At 43.6% G+C, this 26,135-nt stretch overlaps 1 protein-coding gene across 3 annotated transcripts in view; it reads left to right on the top strand.

The window, feature by feature from the left end:
• LOC135505975 (xylosyl- and glucuronyltransferase LARGE2s) overlaps window positions 1-26,135 on the top strand; it is a 69,929-nt gene that overhangs the window by 10,771 nt on the left and 33,023 nt on the right. For 2 of the 3 annotated variants that reach the window (XM_064925304.1, XM_064925287.1), the window contains exons 1-2: window positions 7,526-7,774; window positions 24,518-24,705. In XM_064925304.1, the coding sequence (XP_064781376.1) occupies window positions 24,606-24,705 (100 nt within the window). In that variant the 5' untranslated portion in view covers window positions 7,526-7,774; window positions 24,518-24,605. Of the gene's footprint in view, window positions 1-7,525; window positions 7,775-24,517; window positions 24,706-26,135 lie in introns of those variants that run through there. The other variant, XM_064925296.1, reaches the window with a different exon arrangement.

Genomic DNA, 26,135 nt, shown 5'->3' with positions numbered 1-26,135 from the left:
CTCAGTTGTGTACCGGGTCCTCCCACTACTCTTTCTATTCTGGTTAGAGCCAATTTGCGCTGTTCTGTAAAGGGAGTAGTACACAGCGTTGTACGAGATCTTCAGTTTCTTGGCAATTTCTCGCATGGAATAGCCTTAATTTCTCAGAACAAGAATAGACTGACGAGTTTCAGAAGAAAGGTCTTTGTTTCTGGCCATTTTTAACTTGTAATCAAACCCACCAATGGTGACACTCCAGATACTCAACTAGTCTAAAGAAGGCAAGTTTTATAGCTTCTTTAATCAGAACACAGTTTTCAACTGTGCTAACATAATTGCAAAAGGGTTTTCTGATTATCAATCAGCCTTATAAAATGATAAACTTGGATTAGCTAACACAATGTGCCATTGGAACTCAGGAGTGATGGTTGCTAGTATGTCGTCTTTCCAGCTTACATTTGAAGTTGTTGTGTTAGCTGTGTTGTAGGCTAGCTCCTCTGAACAGCAGTGTCCTGACGGGTGAGCACATTTTCTATGCCAGGCGAAATCACGCCTCATTTGCTCATTGTTATGAATGTATCCAAATAAATGCCACGAGAAAATAGCTTCAACAAATTCAGCGACTGTTGTTATTCTGTCTGCACTGATTGACAGGGATAAGAACGTTGCCAGCCAATTTGGCAATGGCACATATAGAATGAACGACTGGGTCGCGTCTCTGGCAACCAAACCGCTAGAACAGCCAGCTTGGGTAGCAACCCTAGATTTGTGTCGGGACATGTGGAAGGATGAAATAGAATGAATAAATGAATCAAAATAATGTATTCAATGAAAATATGTCAATCATTATTTGAATATGTTGGTAACCCGTTGTATGAAAGTGATAATGCCCTTGAAGCCGGTGTTTGGGGGATATATTGGCACGGTTTTGCCGGCCTGAGACAAGACCGGTGCCAATGTATCCTTTATACACCGGCTTCTTGGGCGTTATCACTTAATTAACCCTTAAGAGTCTAAATCCTGTCCAAGCCCAAAAATGATTAAATAATTTGATGAAACATTGTTGGGGGCCTTACTACTATTAGCCCATACTATCGGATTGAATAACAGATTCACTACATGGACCAACAGATAGTCCCAAAAAAACATGACAAGGAAGTTTGTTCTGAGGTGTCTGTCTTATGTCTGATATAAATAAGAAAGATCAGGAAACATTTGTTATTTTTTGGACATGTGTTTATCCCCTTATTATTTGGCACTAAACATATATACTGTACCTCAATTGTTTTTATTTTCAACGGATCCTGGGGGACCTTCAGATGAGACTTGTGAGGCCTGTGGTCATCCTAGAGAGTCTCACCTTTTCACAGAGGAGTCAAATTAGCCCAAGCTGTTTGGACGTTCCAGACAGAAGTTGGCAGATCGGCTGTACCGACTTCAGACGAGTGCCAAGACGCATCGTGTTCGTAAGAGTCCCATAGTTTGTAGGCTAAACCGTTCGGATGCTACAGATGATTTTGTTAGAAGACAGATTTTGCTTGCTCTGCGGTAGCAGAGAGAACAGTCTATGACTAGGGTGGCTGGAGTCTTTGGGAATTTTTAGGGCCGTCCTTTGACACTGCCTGGTATAGAGGTCCTAGATGGCAGGAAGCTTGGTCCCAGTGATGTACTGGGCCATACGCACTACCCTCTGTCATGCCTTGCAGTCGGAGGCCCAGCAGTTGCCAAACCAGGCAGTGATGCAACCAGTCAGGATGCACTCGATGGTGCAGCTGTAGAACGTTTTGATGGTTTGAGGACCCATGACAAAACTTGACAGTCCCCTGAGGGGGAATAGGCTTTGTCGTGCCCTCTTCACAAGTGTCTTGGTGTGTTTGGACCATGTTAGATTGTTGGTGATGTGGACACCAAGAAACTTGAAGCTCTCAACCTGTTCCACTATAGCCCCGTCGATGAGAATGGGGGTGTGCTCAGTCCTCCTTTTGCTGCAGGCCACAATCATCTCCTTTGTCTTGATCGCGTTGAGGGAGAGGTTGTTATCCTGCACCACACTGCCAGGTCTCTGACCTCCTCCCTATAGGCTGTCTCATCGTTGTCGTGATCAGGCCTATCACTGTTGTGTCGTCAGCAAGCTTAATAATGGTGTTGGTGTCGTGCCTGGCCATGTAGTCATGGGTGAACAGGGAGTACAGGAGGGGACTGAGGACGCACCCCTGAGGTGGCCCCTGCATTGAGGATCAGTGTGGTAATATGTTGTTACCTATCCTTTCCACCTGGCGGCGGCCCGTCATGATATCCAGAATCCAGTTGCAGAGGGAGATGTTTAGTCCCAGGGTCCTTAGCTTAGTGATGAGCTTTGAGGTTACTACGATATATTCACCCTCTGAATGGCATACAATCCATCTCAATTGTCTCCAGGCTTAAAAATCCTCTCTCTTTCCCTTCATCTTTACTGATTTGAAGTAGATTTAACAAGTGACATCAATAAGGGATCATAGCGTTCACCTTGAATCACCTGGTCAGTCTATGCCATGGAAAGAGCTTGCCAGACCTAGAAGCACAGACAGCTCAGCTGCTGCTGCAGCAGTCAAGTGCAGTGGAGGCACGAATAAAAAGCAGAGACACGGACTGACACCGACAGATGTACTGCTAGTTGTACGTTTTGGCTCTAAATTATATTGTAATAGTAATTAACCCTTAGGATAGTAGTTAGGCTTTTATAAGGTATAATGAGCCAATGGTCATCTGTTAAGCATTTATTCTGTCATTATTCTTCTTTATCTGGTATATGAGTCTATTCATTCACGACTAGGATGTTGCTGGGCCAAGCATGATCCCCTGGTCTTCTGGTACCAGTGCTGTGGAAAAGGTCAGAGGTGAGTGCGGTGGAGGTAGGAAGTAACCAGAGAGAGACGGATGTACTGCCAGTTCCTTAATATGTTGGCTCTATGTGAAGTCGTGACAGACTGACAGTGACAGCAGAGAAGATACAGAGACAGACTGCACAGAAGGGAGGCAACAGAGGCACAGTTGTCGTGGTGAGTTGTGTTTCCCAAGTGTTGTATTTGTCTTAAACATGAGCTGGTTAAAAGAGGAGGAGGACGATGTTCCGGTCACTGGTTCAGTACATTTTGAAAAACGCTGTACTAGTGTGCTGCCTATGTTATGTGTAAGTAACATGGGGGGGGGGGGGCAGGTGCGTGCACAGTGACGTGGGCAGGTGTGGCTAAAATGCCAGGGTAAATTGTGTGTGTGTGTGTGTGTGTGTGTGTGTGTGTGTGTGTGTGTGTGTGTGTGTGTGTGTGTGCACATCCGCGATTGAGTGTCTGTCTATATGCGTGTGTGTTTTGTTAGCAGTTATCTGTCTTGCTCGGTGGTGCTGAGAGCCAACCCATTAGTTGTCTCCGCGGGGGAGAAAGGCAGTGATCAGATCAGCCCAGTGTCTGCAACTCCTATGGAGAAGAGATTAGCTGTCTGGCAGTTTGTTTATCCTGCGTTTTGAACACAGTAGCAGTCTTCCCGGCCACGCCTCCTTTTGAAGGTAGAGCAGACAAGTTGCACTGAGAAACTGTGTTTCTCATAGGAAGCATGGAGGCGTTCCCGAATGTTCTTGGGAGGGCAAATACAGCACCACCCCCCTCCTCACTATTTCCTACCCACCAATTTATGTGGAACATACGTGGGAGCCAGGGAAACCTAAACCATGTCATCCCTCTTCTCTCTCTTCCCCTTCCCACACATTTTATGCTGGTGGGGAAACCCAACCCTGAACCCTGGCCACCCCCCGTTTATGTCGGACCCCCTGTATGGGTGTTGTGGTGGGGGGACTTTAGGTTTACTGACCAAGGCCCAGCGAGACCTTTATCCTCATAATTAGGAGATTAGTCATCTGGTTTGACAGCCACCGGATCCTGAGCCAACCTCCCTGGACACAGATCTAAGGTCAGTTCCTTGCTGCCTCTCCTCTAATGGTTAAGGTTAGGAATGGCGGAAGGTAAGCTGACCCTAGATTTATAACTTTGCCTATGGGTAACTTCTACCCAAAGCAACCAGAGGAGAAAGAGCACTGGAGACTAGAAGAAAGCAGTGAAACCAGTTCAACTGACCTAAAGGTCCATTAGCAATGTGAAACCTTAAAATTGGTGGCTATAGAAGTACTGTATGAATCACTATCCATTTCATCAGCATGTTTTCTTTTTGGTATTGGTATAGAACGGCGAGCGCTGCTACCAGTTGTTTGTGCTGTTTCTACTGGAATCGGACTGTCTTGGTTTAGCTTGAAGGCTCAATGGGAAACTGGTGCTCTAGGGACTGAGATTGAATTTCAGGATGTAACTTTTTTTTTCTCACACACACACATAGACGTGTACACACACACACACACACACACACACACACACACACACACACACACACACACACACACACACACACACACACACACACACACACACACACACACAGTATCTCCCCACACATACATATCCCTGTGACTGGCCTTGCATGGTTAGATACAGTATTGTTGCGCTCCTGTGTAAGAGATAAGTAGTGCTGAGACTGTACTCTCTGCTCCTCAGCTCAGTTCAATCTCCCTTTAGACTTTCTCCAGTTATTACTGCCTCTGATAAGGGATCGATCATCACAGCTTAATTTAGATAGCAGGCCAGACGCAGGCTCCAACTAGCTCTCTGTTTAGCAAAAACAGCATTGTGTCTACTTTAATTAGAGAGCTGTACTCCCCCGTTGCATGAACTCACACACACACACATGCACATACGTACCTAAGCGCACACACGTTCCCTACTTAAGTGATAATGCCAGGGAAACCAGTGTTTGGAGGATATATTGGCACAGGTGTTGTTAGGCCCGAGACGAAGTCGAGCTAATAATGCAGGAAACTTCGTATATATCCATAAAAATGATGCCATCTGAGAAAAGCTGTCTACCTGTCTGTCTGTCTCATCCCAAAATGTTCATTACTATGGAACAGCTGGAGATCGAATTTGAATATTGAAACAATGTTGCAAATGTCAGAGAGACAGACAGCGAGGTTTATACAAATCTCTGCTGTTGAAAACCAAACGCTAGTCTAAAAGAAATGGGAGATAATGTCTAGATGCTTTTTATAGCGGAGATCAAGTTTATAAATTGCGTGGCTGGGCTGATGAGATAGTGGATTGCTCAGTGAGATGGAACAGAGTAAATAGGCATTTTGTCATGACGGAGCTGATAACGTCAAGCTCCCTCGCTTGTTCTTGAACGCGTTCCTCCAGGTCCATGGGCATAGTGTCCTCTCCTGCTGACTTCCTATAGGGTCAGAGATTCTGTCATGCATAGGTGTAATAGGTGGCAGGGAAGTTAGGCGCAGGAGAGTCAAATGGAGTGTAAAATGGAGTCTTTTAATAAAGTCCACGGAGTATGCTCCATAACACTAAATGTACATAACAAACAAACATGGGTACAAGGACCCGATGCGCACCTATCCAACAAACACACTACACTGACAACAAAACAATCTCTGACAAAGACATGAGGGGAAACAGAGGGTATATACACAACAGGTAATGAATGGGATTGAAAACAGGTGTATGTGAAGACAAGACAAAACCAATGGAAAATGAAAAAAGGATCAATGATGGCTAGAAGACCGGTGACGTCGAACGCCGAGCACCGCCCGAACAAGGAGAGGCAACGACTTCGGTAGAAGTCGTGACACATTTCAACTTCATAGCTTTTGTAATGGTTCTTGTCTGGTGAAGGAGAAGTGGACCAAAATGCAGCGTGGTATTTTTGAGACATGTTTGAGACTGGCGGCTCTGGCGCTGGAGAGGAGGAAGGCTCGGGCAGCGCTGAACAGGCGGGAGACTCCGGCAGCGCAGGAGAGGAGGAAGGCTCCGGCAGAGCTGGAGAGGCGAGGCGCACTGTAGGCCTGATGCGTGGTGCTGGCACTGGTGGTACTGGGCCGAGGACAGGCACAGAAAGCCTGGTGCGGGGAGCTGCCACCGGAGGGCTGGTGTGTGGAGGTGGCACAGGATGGGCTAGACCGTGAAGGCGTACTGGAGATCTTGAGAGCAGTGCTGGCACAGGACATGTAAGGCTAGGGATGTGCACAGGAGGCCTGGTGCGTGAGGCTGGCACCAACTTCGCCAGCCGACTAACACGCACCTCAGGACGAGTATGGAGCGCTGACCCAGGTGCCATCAAATCCCGACACGCTCCATCGGGCGAATTCCATGCAAAAAGCACCAACACAGCAACTCCCTCATTTCTCTCTCCTCCAATTTCCCCATTAACTCCTTCACAGTCTCTGCTTCGCTCACCTCCAACACCGGCTCTGTTTCTGGTCTCCTCCGAGGCTCCTCACGATAAACAGGGAGAGTTGGCTCAGGTCTGACTCCTGGCTCTGCCACACTCTCCCTGAGCCCCCCCTCCCAATACATTTTTGGGGATGACTCTCGGGCTTCCCTCCTCGCCGCCATGCTTGCTTCACCAACTTCATTCTCACATAACCTTCCACTCACTGCTCCATCGAATCCCAGGCGGGCTCCGGCACTCTCCCTGGGTCGACCTCCCACCTGTCTATCTCCTCCCAAGTTGTGTAGTCCAGATTTTGTTGCTCCTGCTGCCGCTGTTGCTTCTCCTGTGGCTCCTTTTGCTGTTGCCTGTTACCACGCCGCTTGGTCCTGTTGTGGTGGGTGATTCTGTAACGGTTCTCGTCTGGTGAAGGAGAAGCGGACCAAAATGCAGCGTGGTATTTTTGAGACATGTTTAATGACGATGAAAAAACACGAACAATACAAAAACAACAAACGGAACGTGAAAACCTATACAGCCTATCTGGTGACAACAAACATAGAGACAGGAACAATCACCCACGAAATACTCAAAGAATATGGCTGCCTAAATATGGTTCCCAATCAGAGACAACGATAAACACCTGCCTCTGATTGAGAACCACTCCAGACAGCCATAGACTTTGCTAGATAACCCCACTAAGCCACACACCCAACACCCAACAAAACCCCAAGACAAAACACACCACAATAAACTCATGTTACACCCTGACCTGACCAAATAAATGAAGTCAAACACAATATAATACGACCAGGACGTGACAGAACCCCTCCCTAAGGTGCGGACTTGTGGAATAAACACTGGCTGAAATTAGGTTTTAACCAATGAAATTCGGAATGTCTGAATGTAATTTAATTCAAACAATACATTCTAATTTGAATTATCCACACCCTACAGGAAGCAGAATAAAATGTGAATTGAAGGAATTCACACACACACACACACACACACACACACACACACACACACACACACACACACACACACACACACACACACCACACACACTGTTAATCATCCACTCTTTGGAATCAGGTTAGACAATGAGAGAGAGTCTTGCATTCCTGAGCTCCAACCAACTCCTGTCTTTTGTCACAGAGAGTTAACCGTGTGCACGGTGAAACCACTCCCCCTTTCTCTTGTTCTCCTTCCAGCTTCTCTCGCCCCTTTCTCTGAGAGAGAGACTTATTGAAAGCGTGGCTGTCCACAACAACGTGGACTTGCAGCTACACGCTTTGGTAGACACTTGACACACAGAGAGGAAACGATTGGAGCTTTACACAAACACGCCGGTCGAAAGAATGTGCAAAGGTCACAGCGGCTTTTCCCTATCGACTGTGTGGGTCTGTGTTTGTCCACTCGGTGTGTATGCCGGCGTTGTTTTCACCGTCAGCTGTCAATGTTCTTGTCAGACCTACAAGCACGTCTCACAGATGGAAAGGTGAGAGAGAGACATAACAAGAGTGTGTGTGTGAGAGAGGGACGGAAAGAGAGGTGTGTGTGTTCCTGTGTGAACAGGAGTGAGAGGTGAGCAGCACTCCTCTGTTCTCTTCTTCCGTTCCCCCTTGAGTGAATAAAGCATTTGTGCTGTCATTGTAGCCTTTCTCTACCCTTCTTTTACTTATGTCCCTCTCTTCCTACAGTATCTCTCTCTGTTGTCGTCTACCTACAGAATGTTTGTGTCCTGCATCTCTACATTTTCTGATATCTTTTCTCGCAATTATTTTCCTTAAAGGTACTATCTCCTAAATGTTTTCCCCAGGAATTTGACCTTGGTGTGCTGTGTTTACTATCTTGGATGTCCTTCTCTAGACTGTGTGTGTGTGTGTCCTCTTATGTGTTCTGTCTTTGTTTTATGTTGTTACTGAGTCATCCAGAGTGAGCCGTCGGAGGCGACAGTATGTTAGAACAAAAAAATAGGGCAGATGGGACGAGGTAACTATCTCTGCAGTTATTGTTATTTCTGCAGGCCATTGAAGGATACTCAACTTAATCTGTTGTAGCGTCACTCTCTACGGGGGGCTGAGGAGCACGTGTGTGTGCCTGTATGTATGCCTGAGCATGTTTGTGAGTATTAGTGTGTCGGCGTCCGTGCGTGTTTCTGCATAACCAGGTCAATTATTGATTGTAAACTGAAGTGAGATTAGTTAGTCTGTGATCTAGCGTAACCTTCAGCTTTAGTGTTTCTCAAATGAAATGTTTTTGGTCTCATACACATGGTTTGCAGATGTTAATGCGAGTGTAGCGAAAAGCTTGTGCTTCTAGTTCCAACAGTGCAGTAATATCTGACAAGTAATCTAACAATTCCCCAACAACTACCTAATACACACAAATCTAAAGGGGTGAATGAGAATATGTACATGTAAGTATATGGCTAAGCGGCATAGGCAAGATGCAGTAGATGGTATATGCATGTGATATGAGTAATGTAAGATATGTAGACATTATTAAAGTGCCATTATTTAGAGTGGCATTGTTTAAAGTGACTAGTGATCCATTTATTAAAGTGTCCAGTGATTGGGTCTCAATGTAGGCAGCAGCCTTTCTGAGTTAGTGATTGCTGTTCAGCAGTCTGATGACCTTGAGATAGAAGCTGTTTCTCAATCTCTCGGTCCCAGCTTTGACCTGTACTGACCTCACCTTCTGGATGATAGCGGGGTGAACAGGCAGTTGTTTGGGTGGTTGTTGCCCTTGATGATCTTTTTGGCCTTCCTGTGACATCGGGCACTGTAGGTGTCATGGAGGGCAGGTAGTTTGCCCCCGGTGATGCATTGTGAAGAACACACCACCCTCTGGAGAGCCTTGCGGTTGAGGGCGGAGCAGTTACCGTACCAGGCTGTGATACAGCCCGACAGGATGCTCTCGATTGTGCATCTGTTAAAGTTTGGCAGGGTTTTGGGTGACAAGCCAAATGTCTTCAGCCTCCTGAGGTTGAAGAGGTGCTGTTGCACCATCTTCACCACACTGCCTGTGTGAGTGGACCATTTCAGTTTGTCTATGATGTGTACGCCCAGGAACAACACTTTCCACCTTCTCTACTGCTGTCCCTTTGATGTGGATGGGGGGTGCTCCCTCTGCTGTTTCCTGAAGTCCACAATCATCTCCTTTTGTTTTTTTGACGTTGAGTGAGAGCTTGTTTTCCTGACAACCCACGCCGAGTGCCCTCACCTCCTCCCTGTAAGCTGTCTCGTCATTGTTGGTGTTCAAGCCCACTACTGTGGTAGTGATTTAATTGGAAGCGTGCATGGCCACACTGTTGTGGGTGAACAGGGAGTACAGGAGAGGGCTGAGCACACACTCTTGTGGGGCCACAGTGTTGAGGGTCAGCAAAGTGGAGATGTTGTTTCCTACCTTCACCATCTGGGGCGGCCTGTCAGACTGTCCAGGACCCATTTGCACAGGGAGGGGTTGATACCCAGGGCCTCCGGGTTGATGATGAGCTTGGAAGGTACGATGGTGTTGAATGCTGAGCTGTAGTCAATGAACAGCATTCTTACATAAATATTATTTTTGTCCAGATGGGATAGGGCAGCATGCAGTGCGATGGCGATTGCGTCATCTGTGGACCTGTTGGGGCGGTATGCAAACTAAAGTGTGTCTAGGGTGGCCGGTAAGGTGGATGTGATATGATCCTTGATTAGCCTCTCAAAGCACTTCATGATGACAGAAGTGAATGCTACGGGGCGGTAGCCATTTAGTTCAGTTTTCTTTGCCTTCTTCGGTACAGGAACAATGGTAGCCATCTTGAAGCATGTGGGGACAACAGACTGGGATAGGGAGCGATTAAATATGTCCGTAAACACACCAGTCAGCTGGTCTGCGCATGCTCTGAGAATGCGGCTAGGGATGTCATCTGAGCCAGCAGCCTTGCGAGGGTTAACATTTATAAAAAATTTACTCACGTCAGCCACTGAGAAGGAAAGAGCGCAGTCTTTGTTAGCGAGCCGCAACGGTGGCACTGTATCATCCTCAAAGCAGGCAAAGAAGGTGTTTAGTTTGTCTGGAAGCGTTCTCCTTCCACTGTGTCCCTGTGACAGCTGGGGATTAGCTAAGCAAACAAACATTATATGATTATGACATTGACCTTTTATTCACACTAGAATTTAATGATCTTAACCAGGAGTTGCTTTTTTTTACTATGGCTCTGATTGCTCACACACATTCTCTTGCTGTGTGGAGTGTGTGTGTTTGTGTATGTGAGAGAGTCTTTGCATTCATGCGTGAAGATTAACAGATTTTCAAACAGTTCAGAGAAAGCCAAATACACCTTACACACTGCTGAATCACCTTTTTTTCCCATTAGGAGAAGAGTTTCTTTACATTTTTCAAACCATATTCTGAAAGTATTTTTTTCTGGGCCTCTGTGATCGATGCCGATGATCGATGCCGATGATCTATGATAGATAGAGTCAAAGATCATGGATATTTGTCCAGTATCCTTTATTTTGCTTCTTGCTCTCTCATGTTTCTGCAGGCTGCTGCAGAACTTTAGTTAAATTTAAACAACACACTTTCTCCTTCTGGCCCTCAGTAACCTGAAAACCATTCACACCTAGAGTCCTCGATAGATTTATCTCTGTCTCCCAGGAATGCTACCCTAGTCTGCCCTCAAGCATGTAATTCCCTCATTTTTATTATTTTTAACCTTTAGTCAGTTAAGAACAAATTCTTACTTAACTGCCTGTTCAGGGGCAGAACGACAGATTTGTACCTTGTCAGCTCGGGGGTTTGAACTTGCAACCTTCCATCTCCTAGTTAAACGCTCTAACCACTAGGCTACACTGCCGCCCAACATGCCATGTGTTTCTAGTACTACATGTGCTTTCTATTCACAGTACCATTCAAATGTGTGGGGACACTTAGAAATGTCCTTGTGTTTGAAAGAAAAGCACATTTTTGCCCATTAAAATAACATCAAATTGGTCATTATTAATGTTGTAAATGACTATTGTCGCTGGAAATGGCTGATTTTTAATGGAGTATGTACACAGGCGTATAGAGGTACATTATCAGAAGCCATCACTCATGTGTTCCAATGGCACGTTGTGTTAGCTAATCAAAGTTTATCATTTTAAAAGGCTGATTGATAATTAGAAAACCCTTTTGCCATTATGTTAGCACAGCTGAAAGCTGTTGTTAATTAAAGAAGCAATAAAACGGGCCTTCTTTAGACTAGTTGAGTATCGGGAGCATCAGCATTTGTTAGTTCGATTACAGGCTCAAATAGCCAGAAATTATTCAAATAGCCAGACATTTATTCTGAAACTTGTCAGTCTATTCTTGTTCTGAGAAATTAAGGCTATTCCATGCAAGAAATTGCCAAGAAACTGAAGATCTCGTACAAAGCTGTGTATTACTCCTTCACAGAACAGCGCAAACTGGCCCGAACCAGAATAGAAAGACGAGCGGGAGGCCCCAGTGCACAACTGAGCAAGAGGACAAGTACATTAGAGTGTCTGGTTTGAGAAACAGACACCTCACAAGTCCTCAACTGGTAGCTACATTAAATTGTACCCGCAAAACACCAGTCTCAACGTCAACAGTGAAGAGGTGGCTCCGGGATGCTGGTTCCTCTGTCCAGTGTCTGTGTTCTTTTGCCCATCTTAATCTTTTATTTTTATTGGCCAGTCTGAGATGTGTTTTTTTCTTAGCGAGTTTGCCCAGAAGGCCAGCAACCCGGAGTCACCTCTTTCCTGTTGACGTTGAGATTGGTGTTTTGTGGGAGACAATTTTATGTTAATTTAATCGACAAAAAAAGGTCATTTTCTTTCAAAAACAAGGACATTTCTAAGTAACCCCAAACTTTTGAATGGTCGTGTGTGTGCGTGTGCGCGCGTGTGCTTTAATTAACTACCACAAGACAAGTGTGTAAAGACTGTAAAGTGGTTGCGACTTTAAAGGAAAACTTCACCCAACCACTGCCTTTTGGTATTTGTTTCATTAGTCTGTTATTGATATAGTCCCAAAAATGTTTTGCATGTCAGCCATCAAGTTTTCAAGATTTGTCACTTTCCAAAATACCGGACATCTAGCCTGTATGATGCATTTTGGATCATATGATGCTGGGTTTTGCAGTTTACCTATAATATCTCCCACTGATAATCAAACCCATTGTTTGTGAATTGTTGAGGCTGTGAGCTATCAACTTGGATTGGCACTGGAGAAGTGTAAATCTTTCCATTACCAGAACAGTAGAAGTGCTCTGAAATAGGACTGAGGGCGAGATGGGAATAGAGGGGAAAATTAGGAAAATAAGGGACTTTGAGACACAGACTGATAAAGGCTGATTTTAGAGGGTGGCCAGACGAGATGACAGATATTAGCTCGAGTTCAAATGACCAACAGACCATGTCACGCTGAATATTTGTGTGCGTGTTTGTGTGTGTGTGTGGCTGTTGATAACAGAGCCAAGTAGAGTTAACAACTTCACAGTCCCCCTAGAACTATTCCACAATCCTTATGGCAAAGCTACTGCAGTTAACTTTAGAGCTCTCTCTGTCTTTCTGCCATTCTTTCTCACTCTCTTTCTCTATGTCAATCTTCCTTATACAGTGCCTTCGGAAAGTATTCAGACCGCTTGACCTTTTCCACATTTTGCTACGTTACAGCCTAATTCTAAAATGGATTAAATAGTTTTTTTCCTCCTCATCAATCTACACAAAATACCCCAGAATGATAAAGCAAAACTGGTTTTTTATACATTTTTACCAAATGTATTAAAAATCTAAAACTGAAATATCACATTTACATAAGTTTTCAGACCCTTTACTCAGTACTTTGTTGAAGCACCTTTGGCGGTGATTACAGCTAGAGGTCGACCGATTATGATTTTTCAACGCCGATACAGATTATTGGAGGACCCAAAAAAGCTGATACCGATTAATCGGCCGATTTAAACAAAAAAAAATGATTTGTAGTAATGACAGTTACAACAATACTGAATTAACACTTATTTTAACTTAATATAATACATCAATAAAATCAATTTAGCCTCAGATAAATAATGAAACATGTTCAATTTGGTTTAAATAATGCAAAAACAAAGTGTTGGAGAAGAAAGTAAAAGCGCAATATGTGCCATGTAAGAAAGCTAACATTTAAGTTCCTTGCTCAGAACATGAGAACATATGAAAGCTGGTTGTTCCTTTTAACATGAGTCTTCAATATTCCCAGGTAATAAGTTTTAGGTTGTAGTTATTAAAGGAATTGTAGGACTATTTCTCTCTATACCATTTGTATTTCATATACCTTTGACTATTGGATGTTCTTATAGGCACTTTAGTATTGCCAGTGTAACAGTATACCTTCCGTCCCTCTCCTCGCCCCTACCTGGGCTCGTACCAGGAACACATCGACAACAGCCACCCTCGAAGCAGCGTTACCCATGCAGAGCAGGGGGAATAACTACTCCAAGTGACGTTTGAAACGCTATTAGCGCGCACCCCGCTAACTAGCTAGCTATTTCACATCGGTTACACCAGCCTAATCTCGGGAGTTCATTGGCTTGAAGTCATAAACAGCGCAATGCTTGAAGCACAGCAAAGAGCTGCTGGCAAAATGCACGAAAGTGCTGTTTGAATGAATGCTTACGGGCCTGCTGGTGCCTACCATCGCTCAGTCAGATTGCTCTATCCAATCATAGACTTAATTATAACATAATAACACACAGAAATACGAGCCTTAGGTCATTAATATGGTCGAATCCGTAAACTATCATCTCGAAAACAAGACGTTTATTCTTTCAGTGAAATACGGAACCGCGAATATGGACCGCATCGATGATATGCAACGCAGGACACGCTAGATAAACTAGTAATATCATCAACCATGTGTAGTTAACTAGTGATTATGAGTGATTGATTGATTGTTTTTTATAAGATAAGTTTAATGCTAGCTAGCAACTTACCTTGGCTTGCATTCGCGTAACAGGCAGGCTCCTCGTGGAGTGCAATGAGAGGCAGGTGGTTAGAGTGTTGGACTAGTTAACTTTAGGTTGCAAGATTGAATCCCCAAGCTGACATGGTAAAAATCTGTCGTTCTGCCCCTGAACAAGGCAGTTAACCCACCGTTCCTAGGCCATCATTGACAATGAGAATGTGTTCTTAACTGACTTGCCTAGTTAAATAAAGATTAAATAAAGGTGTAAAAAAATAATAATAATTAAATCGGCCAAATCGGTGTCAAAAAATACAGATTTCCGATTGTTATGAAAAATTGAAATCGGCCCTAATTATTCGGCCATTCCGATTAATCGTTCGACCTCTAATAGCAGGTCTGCTGATCCTCTCAAGCTCTGTCAGGGTGGATGAGGAGAGTCGCTGCAAAGCTATTTTCAGGTCTTTCCAGAGATGTTTGATCAAGTTCAAGTCCCAGCTCTGGCTGGGGTTCTCAAGGACATTCAGAGACTTGTCCCGAAGCCACTCCTGCATTGTCTTGGCTGTGTGCTTACGGTCATTGTGCTGATGGAAGGTAACCCTTTGCCCCAGTCTGTGGTCCTGAGCGCTCGGGAGCAGGTTATCAACAAGGATGTCTCTGTACTTTCCTCCGTTCATCTTTCCCTGACTAGTCTCACAGTTCCTCATAAATATCAAAAATAAGTAACAAAGACAAATAGAAACAAATTTGTGTTGATTTGGCACTCAAGCATCAGTTCATTACCCATCCCCTGACACTGTCAACCAAGAGTCAAGACTAAACCAATTCACCTTGGTGGTGTGCAGACTGGTTTATTAATATTATTCTTAACGATTTCACACAAAATAAAACCAAAAAAAAGAACAACAATTTGTCCGTGAAACTGTATATTCAAAGTATTATGAATGAATTGTGGTTCATTTGGTAGTGTGTCGTAGTGTGACCAATGACTAATTACATCCCCAGGTTGCTGCTGTAAATGAGATTGTGTTCTCAGTCAACTTACCTGGTCAGAAAAATAAATAAATAAAACATTAGTACTGTACAACATTGGCACACCTCTATTTGATAGATTCCCCCCCGCTCCCCCTATCTCGGGCTTCCAGTGGGTGTCACGTTCTGACCCTAGTTCTTTTGTGTTTTCTTTGTTTTAGTGTTGGTCAGGACATGAGCTGAGTGGGCATTCTATGTTGTGTGTCTAGTTTTCCCATTTCTATGTTTGGCCTCATATGGTTCTCAATCAGAGGCAGGTATTAGTCATTGTCTCTGATTGGGAACCATATTTAGGTAGCCTGTTTTGTGTTGGGTTTTGTGGGTGGTTGTTTCCTGTCTTCTGTGTTTGTGTCTATGCACCAGATAGGACTGTTTCGGTTTTTCACATTTGTTGTTTTGGTATTTTGTGGTGCTCACGTTTATGGTCTTTATTAAAGATGTTGAACTCTAACCACGCTGTGCTTTGGTCCGATCCTTTGTCCACAGAAGAAAACCTTTACAGTGGGGAGACAGCAGAGTCTAACTGTCTAAATTGCAGTTTCATGTTTTATGTGAAAACTCCCTGCTGTTACTGCGAAGTGTGTGAACCATCATATGAGCACAGATTATTGAACGGGGTGATAATTGTGTTTCTTACCCTGCTCTGAGAAAAATGCAGAAGAGAGAAAGGTGTGTGTGTGTGTGCTGCGTCTCTCTGTCATCTCCCCCGACACACGCCTGAACAGACTCCATTACTGTATATTGCCCCAAGTGACATAAAGCCTGATTTGACCTGATTTGAAGTGAACAGAAGTGATCTAGGGAGGCTGCAACAACAATACATTATGACACACAGTCAGCCAACCAAACGCTAACACAAACATTCACACACCCGCCCGAAATTGCTAATAAATATAGAAAATGCGCTGTAGGCTACAGTCAGAGAAGGAGCAATGCTTTTTTTGACTGGGGGTGCAGAATCGTTTTTTGCCTAATTTAAATATGTTTCTGCTTATAATTTCTGACATTTTGGTAGGCTATTTGTTATCAACTTGTCTGTAATTAGATACATGCAGCTTCCCTTCTGTCAGTATATGTTGCCCTTGAAGACCAAATCAACTTTTGCTCACCAGAAAGTTTGTTTAAAATAGATGTATATATATTTAACTAGGTAAGTCAGTTAAGAACATATTTACAATGAGAGTCTACTTGTAAAGCCCCCCTTGGCCAAACCCTCCCCAAACAACACTAGGTCAATTGTGCGCCGCCCTATGGGACTCCCGATCACAGCCAGTTGTGATACAGCCCGGGATTGAACCCTGGTCCTTAATGACACCTCTAGCACTGCGATGCAGTGCCTTAGACTGCTGCGCCACTTGGGAGTCTACACTGTTAAAAATAAGTGCTTTAAGGCATCCCGGGTGGTGCAGTGGTCTAAGGCAATGTATTGCAGTGCTAGCTGTGCCACCAGAGACTCTGGGTTTGAGCCCAGGCTCTGTCACAGCTGGCCGCGATGGGGAGGTCCATAGAGCGACGCACAATTGGCCTAGCGTCATCCAGGGTAGGGAGGGTTTGGCCGGTAGGGATATCCTTGTCTCATCGCGCACTAGTGACTCCTGTGGCGGGCCGGGCGCAGTGCATGCTAGCCAGGTTACCAGGGGCACAGTGTTTCCTCCGTAACATTGGTGAGGCTGGCTTCCGGGTTGGATGCACGCTGTGTTAAGAAGCAGTGCGGCCTGGTTGGGTTGTGTTTCGGAGGACGCATGGCCTTCAACGTTCGTCTCTCCCGAGCCCGTACGGGAGTTGTAGCGATGAGACAAGATAGTAATGACTAACAATTGGATATCATGAAAAGGGGGTAAAAATACATTTTAAGAAGTGCTTTGTAACACCAAAACTAGTGGCTACTGAGCTGCCACCAACTTGAAAGAGATGAAACTTTAACTTTGGTGGAGTATTGAAAACATTATCCTGAGATGTTTTGAAACATAACATGGTGTGTTGTAACGCCACTTAAGTGTTGTGTGCAACAACTTGCCAGAGACTGGGAGCACTAAAAAGAAATTATTAAAAACACTATTTTGGTGTTTTGAGTCCTGTTTAGTGCCGAATTAGATACCTTCTCTTTTGGTGTCGTTTCCTCACTCTAAAGCTCCTAAACACCATTACGATTAGAATCCCTTCTACTGCATAATTAGATCCCTTTTTCTGAAGTGTTTTAATGTTTAACATTGTTTTATATATTTGATCATTTGCCATTGTATAACATTTTGGCAGGTATTGTCAAGCTCAGTGTTCAAACCATCAACACTAACTGGTTGAACAGCAAAACTGTGGGACTCTGCACTTGCCCTCTTCCATTGACAATCATGAAGGCTTGAATGGGTGCTGTCTTCATTCAACATCAATTTGCCTGATGGTTTTGATATCCACTCATCATGATCCATTACACCTCATGGCACAACGAGCTTATTACTCATATAAAAATAGACTTTTCTTTTGTCAAACATGTATACAACATTGTGTGAAAGAATGATAAAGTCTAAAAATGTTGCATTATGCACAATCCTTTAACATCAGAGTCACATGGCAGGATATAAAATGCAAGGTGATTAAAACCAAAGACTTCCAATGAGTTCGATCATGACATGAAAGTTACAATCATTTTGAGGAATATATTTAGTTGAATTTATTCTTTGATTATTTTGGTAGAATGAAATGACTAAATCATAGAAATAACTTGCATACATATTTTTTAAAGGTATTTTGGTTGTATTTTGACACTATTGAAACAGTCATGAAATGACAGAGGGGATACAGATAGATGGGAGAAACAGATTGAAGGGTTGGAGCGGGGAATTTAAGCCCCGTCTTCGGTGGATAGAGAGGGGTGACATGTTTAAGCCGTGTGCGTTATTGCTAGACCACAGGCACTACACGACTTGCATTCATTTTTCACATTTGAGTTCATTTCAATTAACCCCAGAATAATTTCTTGCAGCGTGACTGTGTGGTTGAGTGTGTCAAATTCCATAAAAATGTACCATTTTACTGCCCTCCTGTTTCTAATCTGTCTTAAAAAAGCATTGAAAAAAGAAAGGTGTAATTCCACATCAAATATTCTCCATCGGCCCTTGTCATCAATCAATATTTAGGCTACAAACCATTGATTGTATGAGAAACAGTTTTTGTGTTTTCGATACTGTCTTTTATATGCACGAAAACCCTCACAATACTCTCTTCAAAACAACAATATTAAGGTTGAAGAACCACTTTGGGTGTTTCAGAGTACTTAATTTCTGTTTAAAAACACATTCTGTGCATTAAAACACTTGCATTGGGTTTACATTCAAACAACCTCCAAACACCAGATCTCAGCTTAGTTTTCATGGTTTCATTACACAATCATGGTGTTTTTGAGGCTTTTTACTTTTACCGTGTAGTTGACATCGCAAATCTGTGCTCTTGGGGACCTTCAATGCTGCAGACATTTGTTGGTACCTTTCCCCAGATCTGTGCCATGACACAATACTGTCTCAGAGCTCTGCGGACAATTCCTTCGACCTCATGGCTTGGTTTTTGCTCCGACCTGCACAGTAAACTGTCGGACCTTATACAGACAGGTGTGTGCCTTCCAAAATCATGTCCAATCAATCGAATGTACCACAGGTGGACTCCACTCAAGTTGTAGGATGATGATCACTGATGATAGGATGATGATTCTGTTTTGTATTATTATTAACTTTGCAAACATTTCTAAAGACCTGTTTTATGGGGTATTGTGTGTAGGTTGATGAGGAAAATGTTTTATTAAATCAATTTTAGAATAAGGCAGTAACGTAACAACATGTGGAAAAAGTCAAGTGGTGTGAATACTTTCAGAATACACTGTATGTATTATATGTATATATAGATATATTCCTGCCTCTGACATTGCTCGTACTGATAATTCTTAATTTCTTAATTTTTATGGATTATGCGTGTGTTTTATAAATGTTGTATTATTAGTGCTAGGTATTACTGCACTGTTGGTGCTATAAACAAAAGCATTTCGCTGAACATGCAATAACACCATTTGCAAATCTGTGTACGCAACCAATACACTTTGATTTGATTTGCCTCTCTATCTCTCTCTCTCTTTCTGTCTCTTTATCTCACACACACACGCACGCACGCACACACACACACACACACACACACACACACACACACACACACACACACACACACACACACACACACACACACACACACACACACACACACACACACACACACACACACACACACACACACACACACTCTTATGATAGCAGTCAGAGCTGCAGCAGATGTGATATGAGCAGCAGAGTCTAACTGTCTAAACTGCAGTTTCATGTTTCATGTGAAAACTCCCTGCTGTTACTGTGAAGTGTGTGAACCATCTTGTGAGCACAGATTATTGAGCGGGGTGATAATTGTGTTTCTTACCCTGCTCTGAGAGAAATGCAGAAGAGAGAAAGGTGTGTGTGTTTGTGTGCTGCGTCTCTCTGTCATCTCCCCCGACACACGCCTGAACAGACTCCATTACCATATATTCCTCAAACATTCTGTGCATTAAAACACTTGCATTGGGTTAACATTCAAACACTCTTCAAACACCAGATCTCAGTTTAGTTGTCATGATTTCATTACCAAATCATGGTGTTTTGAGACTTTCTACTTTTACAGTGTAGTTGACATCACAACATTGTTCTCTGTCATCTCTGCTTCTTTCATGGAGCAAAGACGTTTAGGGACCGGTGAGAAAATGCAATAATGATTTTTTTTTTATAGTTTATTATTTTATTTAATTTTTTACATTTGGTGTATCAATCAGCCAGGTCACCCGTGATACAAGTCAGTATTTGACGTCCATCCATGTCTGAGGATGTCTGGTGATGACGTGTAAACTGTCCACTAGGGGCAACAGTGAGCGCTGTTAACTTCAAGTAGGTTTCGGTTTTGCTCAGGTGTTGTGGAGTGGGATGGGCGTAAGCATCTGCCTCTGGTGCCAAAGGTTTGAATCCAGCAATAGAAAGTTGTTTTTGCGATTTTTGTTTTTAGCCTATCCCAAACTTTAACCCTTTACCTTAACCATTAGGAGGTAATGTCTCCTAATTAGGAGTTAATACCTAAACACTTAAAGACTTTGAAATTTGATGTTTGAGAAACATAGATGAACATCTAATTCTGACTTGAGCTTATTGGTATCAATCTACTGCAATAATTGCTTATTTCTGCAGGAGTTAATGTTAAGACTATGTGAGAGGTTATAGACCTACAGTCATTTTCCAGATTTCAGTTTCCGTTTAACCCATCTGAACAGTAGGCTACAGTTCCCTTGACGTGTCATAGGGCTATTTGAAGTCTCCGCCTAGTGTCTGTCGAATTCATATAGTGCCTCACACAAATCACACACAACATAGCCGACACTGCTATCATCCTCTTTTACCACTTCACCAAATATTTCCCAAAAATACATTTTCTGGCCCCTCCCTACTCTTTATTTTTAATTCTCCATTTTGCAGCATTTCTGTTATTGAATTAAACTCTGACATTGTACTTTTTTGCCTCAGTGGAAAGACATTCATTTTTTCTACCCGTTCCCAAAAGCTTGAAGGGATTGGTGTGTAGTCTATTTGGCAGATGTAAAGTTAGGCCCTAAAGCTTAGGTTTATGCACTAATGCCAGACCTCAATGTAGCCTATAGGCCTAGATGTAAATTACCCATGAATTATGCATTTAAATATATTTTTTTCTGTACTATTTTCTCTTTATTCAACCCGACAGCCACCCGCCCGACCCGCAGATATAACTGTGGGGACTGCAGGTTATGAGTCAACCCACGTATCAAACACACACACAGGACAAGACAGGTCAAACAAATGCAGAGGGACCCAATCCGTCTGTGCCACAGATACACTCACAGACATACAGACGGGTAAACGTATCCACTCTGAATGGATGGTCTGGTTTTCAATCAAGAATTTAATCTCAAGAGTGTGTGTGCGCGTGTGTGTGTGAACCCTGGGCTGAGGTCAAAATAGAGAAAGAGAGTAGATGATTAACTGTCTCTGTTATCATGGTTCTCTGATGCAGGAAGCGCCAAACTGATTATGCCCTAATCAGAGATATCTCCCTTCCTGCTTAGCTCAGGGCTAAAAGGCCCTTCACTTTTAATGGGGAAGCTACCGATAAATGCCTTTACACAATGGCGTCAGCTCTTAATTGCACTATTACTTGCATTATATATGTTTTATTGACAGCCATGCTTAGAAATACAGGAACAGGCAGGTTCCCTTGGCACCATTCACTATGCTCTACAATAATGTGAAATGGAAAACTTTGGCTGTTTTGTACCTAACAAATTAAGAATTTCTGCTTTGGAGGACAATGCATGGAGTGTTGTATTCTGTTTAGTTTTTATTCTTTTTCCAACAAATCTCGTGGTCTTGACTGCAGTATTCGACTTTTGACCATAAACACAGACATTTTGACGGTTAAGCTTAGGCATTAATTCCATATGGTTAAGATAAGGGTTAAAGTTTGGGGTAGGATTTTAAACCAGGGTTTGGAACCGGTTCAGGGAACAGAGCCGAAAACTGGAAAATAACAATCTTTTTCAAGGAACAGAATCAGAGCCAGTAACGGAAGTGATCTATGCTGTTCCGGAACAGAATCCTTGTTTTAAAAGCATGGGAACCGGTTAATAACGTTGTTTTATGGTCTGGGCGGGAGGGAGGGAGGGAAAAAGAAAGAGATTTACACCTGTGGTGTAAATCATTTCAGAATGGGTTTATCTTCAGCACACACACACAGAGAAAAGCACATGAAAGATCAGAGAGAAAATAAGAAAGATTCAAAAGCAGATATCTTGCAGTATTTATCACTTGATGCAGCCAAGGGTTTCTGGGGAAAAATCCCCTTCCTGATATCACCTTGACCAGGTGTTGTAGCTCCAGGGCGTAACCTCAATACTATGTGGATCACATGAACTCTTACTGTACTTTAACAGGCAAAGAGCAATAACTGTGCTTATAAAAGCACAGCAAGGAAATGTATGGGGTATTTGACATGAATGTATTTTGAGGTTATAGTTGAATCAACTGTGGATTTGAGGGGATTGTTGAACTATCCTTTTAAGGCAGGGTTGGCCAACCCTCCTGAAGAGGGCCCCGTTGAGGTGGGTGGTTCGGTTGAAACACCTCTCGCCTTTCTCTTCTGTATCTGCAGGCCTTGGCTCTCTTTCCTTATCCAAAGTACAAAAGCCCCATCTGACTGTTTTTTAAAAATTGTATTTATTTAACTAGGCAAGTCAGTTAAGAACAAATTCTTATTTACAATGACGGCCTACCTGAAGGCAAAAGAGACCTAAGACGACAACATTGCATGTCAGCAACACATGAAAGCACAGCATGGTAGCAACACAACATGACCACAACATGGTAGCAACACAACATGGTAGCAACACAAAACATGGTACAAACATTATTGGGCAGAGACAACAGCACAAAAGGCAAGAAGGTAGAGACAACAATACATCACGTGAAGCAGCCACAGCTGTCAGTTAGAGTGTCTGAGTCTTTGAATGAAGAGATGGAGATAAAACGGTCCAGTTTGAGTGTTTTTTGCAGCTCGTTTCAGTCGACAGCTGCAGCGAACTGAAAAGAGGAGCGACCCAGGGATGTGTGTGCTTTGGGGACCTTTAACAGAATGTGACTGGCAGAACGGGTGTTGTATGTGGAGGATGAGAGTTGCAGTAGATATCTCAGATAGGGGGAGTGAGGCCTTAGAGAGTTCTATAAATATGCATCAACCCTTGGATCTTGCGATGGGTATACAAAGATGACCCATTTACAGAGGAGTATAGAGTGCAGTGATGTGTCCCATAAGGAGCATTGGTGGCAAATCTGATGGCCGAATGGTATATAACATCTAGCCGCTCGAGAGCACCCTTACCTGCTGATCTATAAATTACGTCTCCATAATCTAGAATGGTCATCTAAATCGGGGACTGTGAGCCAGCTATGGCTTTGGTTGTTGTGTTATTAATGTTACTAATAGCATTTTCTATAGAATTATACTTTTGGTTAATATACTGCACATGTCAGAGTTGCTCTCCAGCATGTTGTGGTATTGTTGCTTCTCTCTTTCTCTCTCTATCTCTCGCTGGCATTATCAGCAGTGCTCTTTGTCCTTGTCGTTTTAGAGTCTGCTAGCTGTAGGCGCTGTGACGAGAATCCATTGGAATGAGAGACCTTGAGCAACCAAGTTAAGCGTCTGTTTTAAGTAAAGTTGCACACTGAAGGGCAGGATGTTCATTTGACAGTCTTGAGGGTGTGTGTGCGTGTGCGTGTGTGAGCACATGTCAAGTAGATGATAACCACAGGTTAGCGTTTTTCATCATGTGTCTTGTTCTGCTCTGCAGAGTGGTCACAAGCTGGTACAGTCATAGAATCAGATTTTAAACCTTAACCACACTGCTAACCTTAATGCCTAACCCTAACCTTAAATTAAGACCAAAAAGCACATTTTTGTTTTCATAAACTTTAAAAATTATAGCCAATTTTGACTTTGCAGCTGGCCCATTTAGCAGGAATCACTCAGTTCTGCCTCCAGGACAAGACTCATCCCAATAAACGTCAACCTGCATGAAAACCTGGGTCACGGAGCGAGTTCAGTTTAATCTCACCCCTATACCGTCCACCCATTCCACTTTCTCCTCCCTCTCTTCCCTCTCTCACCAGAGTTTTCACACCAGCAAAGCACAGGCCAGACACACTCTTCTTTTCATAAACTCCCAGATATGTTTTGACTTCTCTTCTTTAATTGGCAGCTGCATCCAATCTTGTTTCCTTCAGGCCTGCATCTAATTAAAGTGAAACGTGATTAATTAAGCTCATCATAAAACAAAGAGAGGACCTGGAACTCTTATAGCCTTTATATATAGAGGGAGGTAGAGAGAGAGAGAGAGAGAGAGAGAGAGAGAGTCTGCCCGCACTTGCCAATTGAGCCTGGCTGTGAATAAACTGTGTGTGTATGTGCGTGCTTGCGTGCACATGTGTGTGCGTGCGCGTTTGTGCATTCATGCGTGTGCTTGTATTTGTGTTATGAGAGTGAGATGACATCATATTTTAATTGTGCCCCTAGCATTTCCGTGTCCTAACTTCTGCTTTGCTGGAATACAAACTGCACTGTTATGCCACTAAAGCATTTTGTGATAGCATCATGCTAACCTTCTCCCTCCTCCTCTCTTTCTCCTCGTCTCTCCCTCCAGATGAGAGGATGCAGCAGGAAGCGGATGTGAGACTGAGCCCCACCTGAGCCCTCATCCCCTGCCCCCGCACCCACCCGGCCATCCCATCATGCACATGCCGTTTCGAGGTCGTCTGAAGCTGCTGGTGGCATCTCTGACCGCCGTCATCCTGCTCACCTGGCTCTACCTGCTGGCTGGGAACCTGGAGAGTAAGTAGTACCGGCATGTTGCCATGGTTACATGACTGACCGGAACTACTTTTCCACTGAGCTGCAGAAGAAAGGAATAGGAAACACATGTATGCATGTACTGTAGCTACTTTAAAAACACATTAAACAACGGTATACAGGTGCCGTATCTTAATTTGAGCCTCCTGTTGTTGCAGGAATATGGAGATTGCAAACTTGTAGTGCATTCAAGGTTTAAAAAGGCTTCTAAAGTTTGTAATTTACATTTTGAAATGTCAGACTCAAAATAATGTTTACGACCTTAAAATAACAATAACTAACCCTACATTTTTTACCTTACCTTACCTTACCTTTTTACCTGCTTAGGTATGGTGAACATGCCCACTCAATATCAAGGCATTTTGAGGAAGGCAATAATTATATTTTGGACAAACGTGCGCATGCCTACAGGAGACTTTTGAAGTAGCGCATATAAAAGGCCATACATTTTTTATGTTTAAATTTAGGCTACATTGAAGTGGCAGGTTCTAGGTGTACAAGGAATGGCCGCTCGGATTTGGAGAGGAAGCAGAGCGTGCGTTCAGCGTTCCCGAATAGCGGGGCCTGCCGAGAGCATACAGTTGTATATAGTATATATGGCCACATTATTATAGGATGACTTGGGAGAATGATGATCTGCAACACACGGCACATCTCAGTATCAGAAGTAAGAATACAGCCAGAATGGTCCGCTACTGTGCTTTTCTAGACCTTAACTGACCACCCACAACTGATCCAAATGGAACTTGAAACATTTAAAATCACAGGGCTTTATTCAAAGGACATTTTCACTGCAGCCTAGAGTAGAATGTTGTATTGCTGCCTATACAAGATCATGTCTTCAATGTTATTTTATGCACAATGATGCACCTGGCTTCTCGACTGCCTATCAGCTATTGCTATTTGTCCTTTTGGATTTATATTGAAAATGTATGCAGCTTTGAGGCATGTGAGGCATGATTGCCAGTTAGCCTCTTGCAGATCTTGACAAACGGTGCACCTACCACTGTTGTCACTATGAATGGTGGATAGAGGGCAGGATAGACTGGTAGACTACATTGAGTACACCAAACCTTAGGAATGCTTTGCTAATATTGAGCTACCTGCTGTCCAGGCTCTGTCGCAGCCGGCCGCGTTCGGGAGACTCATGGGACGGCGCACTATTGGCCCAGCATCGTCCGGGTTAGGGGAGGGTTTGGCCGGCAGGGGTGTCCTTGTCCCATCGCGGCACTACCGACTCCTGTGGCAGGCCGGGCGCAGTGCACGGTCGCCAGGTGTACGGTGTTTCCTCTGACACATTGGTGCGACTGGCTTCCAGGTTAAGTGGGCATTGGGTCAAAAAGCAGTGCGGCTTGGTTGGGTTATGTTTCGGGTGAAGGCACGACTCCCGACCTTCACCTCTCTGGAGTCCG

The sequence above is a fragment of the Oncorhynchus masou genome, chromosome 2 (assembly GCF_036934945.1).
Source record: "Oncorhynchus masou masou isolate Uvic2021 chromosome 2, UVic_Omas_1.1, whole genome shotgun sequence".
Classification (NCBI taxonomy): Eukaryota; Metazoa; Chordata; class Actinopteri; order Salmoniformes; family Salmonidae; genus Oncorhynchus; species Oncorhynchus masou.
This window is presented reverse-complemented; position numbering and strand designations above follow the sequence as displayed.